The 8,510-nt window shown below is 46.0% G+C and overlaps 1 protein-coding gene across 9 annotated transcripts in view; it reads right to left on the reverse strand.

Annotated features, from left to right (window-relative positions):
* The window catches only part of RAPGEF1 (Rap guanine nucleotide exchange factor 1), a 104,689-nt gene extending 101,152 nt beyond the window's left edge, over positions 1-3,537 (reverse strand). For 5 of the 9 annotated variants that reach the window (XM_060270344.1, XM_060270343.1, XM_060270341.1 and 2 more), the window contains exon 1: positions 3,203-3,536. In XM_060270344.1, the coding sequence (XP_060126327.1) occupies positions 3,203-3,227 (25 nt within the window). In that variant the 5' untranslated portion in view covers positions 3,228-3,536. Of the gene's footprint in view, positions 1-3,202 lie in introns of all 9 variants that reach the window. The other 4 variants (XM_060270336.1, XM_060270334.1, XM_060270338.1 and 1 more) reach the window with 2 other exon arrangements.
* Between the last annotated feature and the right edge of the window lie 4,973 nt (positions 3,538-8,510).

Genomic DNA, 8,510 nt, shown 5'->3' on the forward strand with positions numbered 1-8,510 from the left:
GTCACATCTTGAAACACCCACTAGTTCCCCCAATCACCACCAGTTTCATACCGCAAATCAGGAGCAGAAACTCTGGAAATTCTAAGTCTGTGGGGTTCTGCAAATATCAAGAAAATGCCAGGGAACACTTTCATGAGGCTAATCAGTAGTAGAGGATAAGCATATATCCTGTTTTCCCGAAAATAAGCCATAGCCATAAAATAAGCCGTAGCAGGATTTCTAAGCATTTCCGCAATATAAGCCATACCCCAAAAATAAGACATGGACACGGCACCTCCCAACAACAGCTCGCTGCCCTCAGCCATGCCGCGCTGCACAGAGCTCTTCCCGCTGGAATAAGACACCCCCCGAAAATAAGCCATAGTGTGTCTTCTTGAGGAAAAATAAATATAAGACAGTGTCTTATTTTCGAGGAAACACAGGGTACTGGTACATGAATGCAAGAAGCCTCCTTCTTCCCTTGTTCCATGCTACCTGCAAAGGACCCTGTTTGGAGGGATGAGGGAGAAAGCCCAAGGTCTTCTTTCTACAGGTTATTCGTGTAAACCACACATCCTCAATCTGATATCCTCCAGATATTTTGAACGACAGCTCTCATCAGGCCCACCCAGCGCCTTGGGAAGTAGCATCTACAGATACAACTTTTCATAGCTGTGTGTGGATACGAACCCAGACCTCCACAGTCCCAGCCCAACACCACCGAATACCACTAAATCCTATTTGTGAAATACAGTCAGTGGAAATTAATACCACCCCCTTGAACACTACGGTACTTGAGAAAGCTCCCCCACAAAGTCTGCTTTATAGGGCTCAATGAAGCCAGGGCTGATGGGAGTCCAAAATATTTGGAGGTCACTGGGTTGCCAATGTGCTGTAGTGGTTAAAGGGTCAGACTAAGACCCGGGAGACCCAGGTTCAAATCCCTACTCAGCATGAAGCTCACAGGATGGCTTTGAGCCAGTCACTGCCTCTTAACCTGTTCTACCTTCTATGGTTATTGTGAGGATTAAATGATGAGGGGGAGAATCATGCACACCACCTTGAGCTCCATGGAGAAAAGCCACAATATAAATGCAATAAATAAATAAACAAACAAATAAATAAATAAATAAATAATAAGGAGCTGGAAGAATCAATTCTTTATCCAGTACTGTAATAGGATGAATTTACACTATAGATTTTATTTAAAAGGCCTGGGCCAGGTAGGGGGAAAAGTGTTAATCTACAAGTGGAATGAAGTTTGTTTTACAGAGCTTTATGAAGCATGAGAGCGTTGGAAGAAAAACAAGATATTCTGTGGCATTGGGGAAACCATCTATTCTACAGTAATAAGAAGAATCTGATTTATGAAGCTGGAGGTGATTGTTCAGGTCAGAAAACAGATTATCTACTGTATTGCACTATGAGAGTGGTTACATCAGGGGGAGGCAACCTAAGGCCCGTGGGCTGGATGCGGCCCAATCACCTTCTCAATCCGGCCCGCAGACAGTCTGGGAATCCACATGTTTTTACATGAGTAGAATGTGTCCTTTTATTTAAAATGCATCTCTGGGTTATTTGTGGGGTCTGCCTGGTGTTTTTACATGATTAGAATGTGTGCTTTTATTTAAAATGCGTCTCTGGGTTATTTGTGTGGCATGGGAATTTGTTCATTCCCCCCCCCCCCTCAAAATATAGTCCGGCCCACCACATGGTCTGAGGGACGGTGGACCGGCCCACGGCTGAAAAAGGTTGCTGACTTCTGGGTTACATCGTGGTGCTGATAATGCCAAGGCTGCAGGTTCGATTGCCATTTGGGAGAGCAGCATATTCCTGCACTGCAGAGGGTTGGACTAGATGATCCTCTGGGTATCTTCCAACTCTACAATTCTATGATTATATGAAAGAGTCTGTTCTGAATGAAGTTTCAGGGAAAGGTGCTGCTGCTGCTGCCATATGAAGAAGGAGGAACTTTGCTCTGCGTGGTTCTGAGCTGAAAGAAGTTGTGAAGCTTATATAGTTCTGAGGGAGGGAGCATACCTGACACACAGGCCTGAGAAATAGAGTGTCCTGGGGGGGGGATTCAGGTCAGTCTTTTAAGATTGGTTTTGACAAACCCTCCCAGTAGTATGTGGGGCTTGGCGCAAGTCCCCCCTATAGGTCAAGAAGCCTTCAATGTCTTTTACAACAGGGGTGCAAGAATGTAGAGCTGCTATTCCATGGGGCAGGAGTAAACCTGTTTTATAGCACCCTCCTACAGGACTGAAAGAGTAAACAAATAGCTGTACTGTACAGGGTGCAAAAGGGATTATTCCACAGGAGGAAAAAAGGCTGTGTGTAAATATCAGGGGGGATACTGAACTTAGGGAAGATGGCTCTGATTCTATGCATCCAATAAAGAGCATTATATGTGAGGAAATTAGGAGCATCCCAGGACCTATGGTATGAGTGACAGCAGCGCCAAGAGGCAGGAACCCTTATTACTCCACAGTATTAGAAACAGCATTTTAAAAAAAAGGAAAGGAAAGGGGGAAAAAGGGGGTGTGTTCCTCCAAAGGGGGTAGGGAAGACGCCTTTTCTATGGGGCTTCCTATACTGGGGGGTATGTGTGCATCTCTCACATTTGCTATTTATGATTTGCAGCCTTTCCCTTTATACATATACATATACATATACATATACATATACATATACATATACATATACATATACATATATATATATATATTTAAACCTGCTCTTCTACAGGGCAGCAAAGGGCCTACTGCTCTCTAGCATTTAGAAGACTTTTTAAAAAAAATGAAAAGAGATGGGGCTGCTATTCTATGAGGCAAGCGGAAAACGTTTTTAAGAAAAACAAAAGGAGAAGGGGGCAAGAGGAAAGCCTAACTTCAATGGATCTCTGTCGTGGGGGAGGGAGGATTATTATATTCTATAGGGCGACCAGACCCTTCCGGGTGGGGGCTGCCTCCATGGAGCATGGGGGGGGGGGTGTGCGTCTGTGTGATTCTATCTCTCTCAGACCCATATAATCCAGCTGATGAAAGAAATCAGGAACCAAAACGGTGTGTGAATGAAAAGCCCTGGTCTCAATTGCGCCCTCACCCCACACAATTTCCCTCCCCCCCCGCGTCCCCAAAGTACCGCCCCACCGACTGAGGAAAGGCGGCCGGCGACCCCCCTGCCCCCCTTTCTCTCAGCGGCCTTCCCGCCGTCCACCCACCTGCTTTCTCGATCTTGCCGGACATGTCGCGGCCGCGCCGGGGCTGGGCTCCGATCCCGCCCGCCTGCAGAGGGGGGCTTGGGACGGGAGCTCGGGGCTCAGAGGCCCAGCCCGGCTGGAGGAAGCGGTGGAGGTAGACGACGACGACGACGAGGCTGCCGCCGCGGGGGGACACCCGAGCCGGGCGGGAAGGAAGCCAGTCTGCTCCGCCTCAAGACGCCGCAGCGGGGCCTAAGACGAGCAGCTCAGCCCGGCCTCCTCGTCCTCCTCCTCCTCGATCGCCGCCGCCGCCTCGTCTCGTTTCCCCTCCCTCGGCCGGGCCCCGGTGTGTATGAGAGAGAGAGAGAGAGGCTGGAGAGGAGGGCGCACAGCGCGCCCTGCTGCCCGCCCTGGAGAAGGCAGTGGAGCCGGTGGCGGTGGCTAAGGGGGAGGGAAAGGCCTCTCGCCTTCTCTTCCCCTGCTGGATGGCAGCCTGCCTAGGGAGGGACTCAGTGGGGCAGGGGGGAGGCCTCGCGCTGCCTGGTCATGAACCAGCCCCTCTGCTTAGGGAGGGAGCCCCACAGAATTCAGCAAGCAGGCGCTGTATTGTAGGGCTGTGACCTTGCTTGGGGAGGGGGGGGGAGCCCCGTTGAATTCAGTGGGAAGGGTGAATATATGATGAAATGTAATTTGTTTTGTTTATTTGGAAAATTTAATAAAAACATTGTCTTTGTCCATGGAGTTTTCTTGGCAGGGATACTGGAGTGGCTTGCCAGTTCCTTCTCCAGGTGGATCACGTTTAGTCAAAACTCTCCACTATGACCTGTCCATCTTGGGTGGCCCTGCATGGCATAGCTCATAGCTTCTCTGAGTTATTCAAGCCCCTTCGCCACGACAAGGCATTGATCCACTGGTCCCATCACCTCCTGGCAAATAGAAGGGGAAGAAATGGAGGCAGTGAGAGATTTTACTTTCTTGGGCTCCTTGATCACTGCAGATGGTGACAGCAGTCACGAAATTAAAAGACGTCTGCTTCTTGGGAGAAAAGCAATGACAAACCTAGACAGCATCTTAAAAAGCAGAGACATCACCTTGCCGACAAAGGTCCGTATAGTTAAAGCTATGGTTTCCCCAGTAGTGATGTATGGAAGTGAGAGCTGGACCATAAAGAAGGCTGATCGCCGAAGAATTGAGGCTTTTGAATTATGGTGCTGGAGGAGACTCTTGAGAGTCCCATGGACTGCAAGAAGATCAAACCTATCCATTCTTAAGGAAATCAGCCCTGAGTGCTCCCTGGAAGGACAGATCGTGAAGCTGAGGCTCCAATACTTTGGCCACCTCATGAGAAGAGAAGAATCCTTGGAAAAGACCTTGATGCTGGGAAAGATGGAGGGCACAAGGAGAAGGGGACGACAGAGGACAAGATGGTTGGACAGTGTTCTCGAAGCTACGAACATGAGTTTGACCAAACTGCGGGAGGCAGTGCAAGACAGGAGTGCCTGGCGTGCTATGGTCCATGGGGTCATGAAGAGTCGGACACGACTAAACGACTAAACAACAATAAAAACATTAAAAAAGAATTCAGTGGGGCAAAAAGGCAAGCCTAGTCCTCCTGTCCAGTCAGAGGTGAGTCCCCCAGGGCAAAACACTGCCTACACAGGAGTAAACCCCTCCAAGGAAATCCTGTGTTAAGCCCCACTGAGTCAGGCACAAGCTTACTCCCAGGGAAGTGCGTATACAGTACATTATAGGATTGTCAATACTGTAATAGGTTTTATTTTACTCCCAGGTTGCTCAAGGTGACATAAATAAGTCACCCCATTTTACCCTAATGACAACCCTGTGAGGTAGGTTAGGCTGAGAGGCACGACAGGCCTAAGGTCACCCTCAGTGAGGTTTGAATTGGGGGGGGGGGTTGGCAGGGAGAACCACATACACCACCTTGAACTGCTTGGAGGAAAAATGGGATATAAATGCAAATAACGCCAATAAAGTAAGCATGGATAGGACTGCAGTCTATGTGTCTAACTAAGGAGCAGTTATAAACAGTTTCAAGGTGACTTCTCACCATAACCAATTCAACGCAGGGGTAATTGGGCTGCCTGCGGACCAGGTGTAGAGAAGCTTTGTTACCCCTCCAGATGTTGCTGAACTACAATTGCCCATCCCTGGCCACTGGCTGTCCTTGCTAGGGCTAATGGAAACCATCGTTTGATAACATCTAGAGCAGGCATAGGCAACCTTGGTTCTCCAGATGTTTTGGAACTGCAACTCCCATGATCCCTAGCTAACAGGGCCAGTGGTCAGGGATCACGGGAGTTGTAGTTCTAAAACATCTGGAGAGCCAAGGTTGCCTATGCATGATCTAGAGAGCCAAGGTTTCTGGTGCCCCCCCCCCAGCTGTAGTAAATGGTTAAGAGGAGTCTGAAAATCACATCAAAACTAAAGGCAAAGTAATTTGTACCCATTTTGAGCAGGACTGGGGAACCCATGGCTTTCTCCAGATGTTGGACTCCAAGCTACCATCAACATAGCCAAGAGTTCAAATGTGTCATGTGAAATATGCCTTCTGCTTAGAATTCTTAGTCACTTTTCAGCTTCAGGTGAAAATATTGCAAGATCTTGAGGACATAAACAAAACAATTTATGAACAAAACAATTTTTCACTGCCCCCTCCATATCAGCAAAGCAAAGTCATAGAGTTGTAAGGGACCAGAAGATCATTAGTTCAACCTCCCCTGCAATGCAGGGATCTTTAGCCAATGTAGGACTCGTACTCACAACCCTGAGATTAAGAGTCTCATGCCCTACTGACTGAGCTATCCCAGGGATTGTGTGTGTTTAATTTTAATTTTCATGCAACTGTATTGTTTTTCTTTTGTTTCTTTACCATAATATGTTAATTAAATTATATGTTTTTGATTAAATAATGAAAAATAAATATTTAAGAAGAAGAAAAACCCAGCAAATGGTCAGGGATGACGGTAATTGTAATCAAGCAACATCTGGAGGGCCATAGGTGCCCTATCCCTGATTTAGAGACTAAACTGGGGGCAGGTTTCCTGCTCTTCTAAATATATCTGTTCAAGTGAAGCTTTTTTCCTGGTATGGAGAGGTTAAGAGATGGGTAGTAGCCTTCCTTTGCTGGTTTTAGTTCATTCCCATAGTCTTGCATTCACTTGCATATTTAATCTTCAGAATAAGAATGAATTGGCAATTATGAGCATATTTCTATCACACAGTGCATAGTTAGACTGTGGAACTCACTCCCACAGGAAACAGTTACAGGATGGCTTTCAAATAGGATTCCACAAATTACAGAGGATAAGGCTATCAGTGTCTACTAGTCTTAATGGCTATGGTCTGCCTCCACAGTCTGAGGGCAGAAATGCAGAAATATCGTTGGTGGAAGCAGGAAGAAAACATTTGTGCTCAGATCCTGCATGTGGGGCTTCCCATTGAGGCATCTGGTTAGCTAGTGTGGGAAAAGGATGCTGAATTAGATGGGTCTTATAAAATCATAGAACTGTAGAGTTGGAAGGGACCCTGAGGATCATCTAGTCCAACCCCCTGCAATGTAGGAATCTCAACTAAATTATTCATGACAGATGGCCATCCAACCTCTGCTTGAAAGCTCCAAAGAAGGAGAGTCCACCACCTCTTGTCGAAGTTTGTTCCAATGTTGAACAGCTCTTACAGTCTTGTGTTTTTATCCAGATTGGGTTTTATTTTGATTTTGGAATAACAAAAAACAGCCCCCCCCTCCCTCAGTCCCTAAAAAGTGAGACTGTGCATCCATGTGTATGATGGGAAACAGGGTATCATGCCAGTGTAACTGGGAAGGAAAAGTTTAATTAATAAATAAATGACACATTCTCCCCTCAAATTGGGCACTGTGCCCTTTTCTATAACCAACTGCCTGAAAGCATGGCTTCATGTTGGTTCAATTGTAATCCTGACCCTGGTTGGTGCACTCTTTGACAATTCCAGTAGAAAGCCCTGAAATTATTTTGGCCAGACAGAGAGAGTGGGTGGCCTCTAGTGGTGGTGGTGGGAAGAGAAATTATGCTGCATAAATCTGGCATGATTATATATTTTAAAGATATTACTGTACTTTCCAAAACTTTCTAACCCTTTTAGGGAACCCGTACCACACCAGCTTGCCTGCTGGACACCCCCTGCGTGATTGCTACAGAACTCCATTGCTTGCAGATAATTGTGGGAAAGGTTCTGGCTTGCCTCCTCTCTTCCTAAGGTGAGTAATCTGCCTTTCAAGTAAGCTGTTTTCCATATTATAAAGCTCCATGTTAAGGAAGTCCCTGTTTTTGTGCAACAGCATGTGTAATTTTTGAAAACAAATGAAGAATTTTTATGTTTCAACAAACCATTCCAGTTGACTGATTTTTATTATTTGTTTGTTTATTAAAAATAAATTCTCTGCCTAGGACAGTGGTTCCCAAACTTTTTCAAGCCACCACCCCCTTAGTTCCGTAAGTTCATCCCCAGTGCCTCCGTCCTACCCTGCTCTATAGAAAACATTGATTCAGAACAGCTGTTTGCACATGGCATCCATCTGTCTCGAGAGACAATGGAGTGCGCCTCTGGGGGTGATGTCAAATCAGTGGAGAATCACATTGCCTACTGTGGCTGCAGAGACCAGTAATTCATAACCTCCTGTGTTGTTTTTGCTGCATTAGCAGCACCAAAAGTGCCATCCCCAGGGTGCAAGTCTGGGCAGTGTGCATGGAAGTCATGGGCTGCCCATACAACCACTGATGTGGTCCAAGGGAAAGCAGAGCAATACGTTTGGCACCAGTTTGGCTGCCAGGAGTTTCTAGAAGTAGGCATACAACTGCAGGGACTTCACTCCAGATTTTTGTAATGTTTACTCTTTATCTTTTTCTTCTCCGGACGATAATAACACAATAAAATTCAAACCACAATCAAATTCAATTAATTGCACATTTATTCAAAATCCAACTAAAGCTATTTAATTTAATTAATTCAACAAAATTGATGAAGTTGATCCAGTGATTCCAGCTTTTCAAAGTCATTTACACCTGCAGTGGCCCCCTCCCCCCAGTTAATCCCCTCCCCAGGGAGCAGTACAACCACTGTTCTAGGGTGTTTTTTGTTGTTTTCAGTACACACCTTTGTGTTTGTATTTCTCTTAAACCTACCGGTATTTTTGTTGCTTTTGCTGTATGCTTGTAAATCACCTTGAAACTTATGTGAAAGGCAACTCTTTTATTAAATTAACTCCAGTGTATACTAAACAACATTGTTTTAAAGGAATACAAGTCAAACGTAAAACAAAATCTTGGAGTGC

This window comes from Zootoca vivipara, chromosome Z, assembly GCF_963506605.1.
Source record: "Zootoca vivipara chromosome Z, rZooViv1.1, whole genome shotgun sequence".
Lineage (NCBI taxonomy): Eukaryota > Metazoa > Chordata > Lepidosauria > Squamata > Lacertidae > Zootoca > Zootoca vivipara.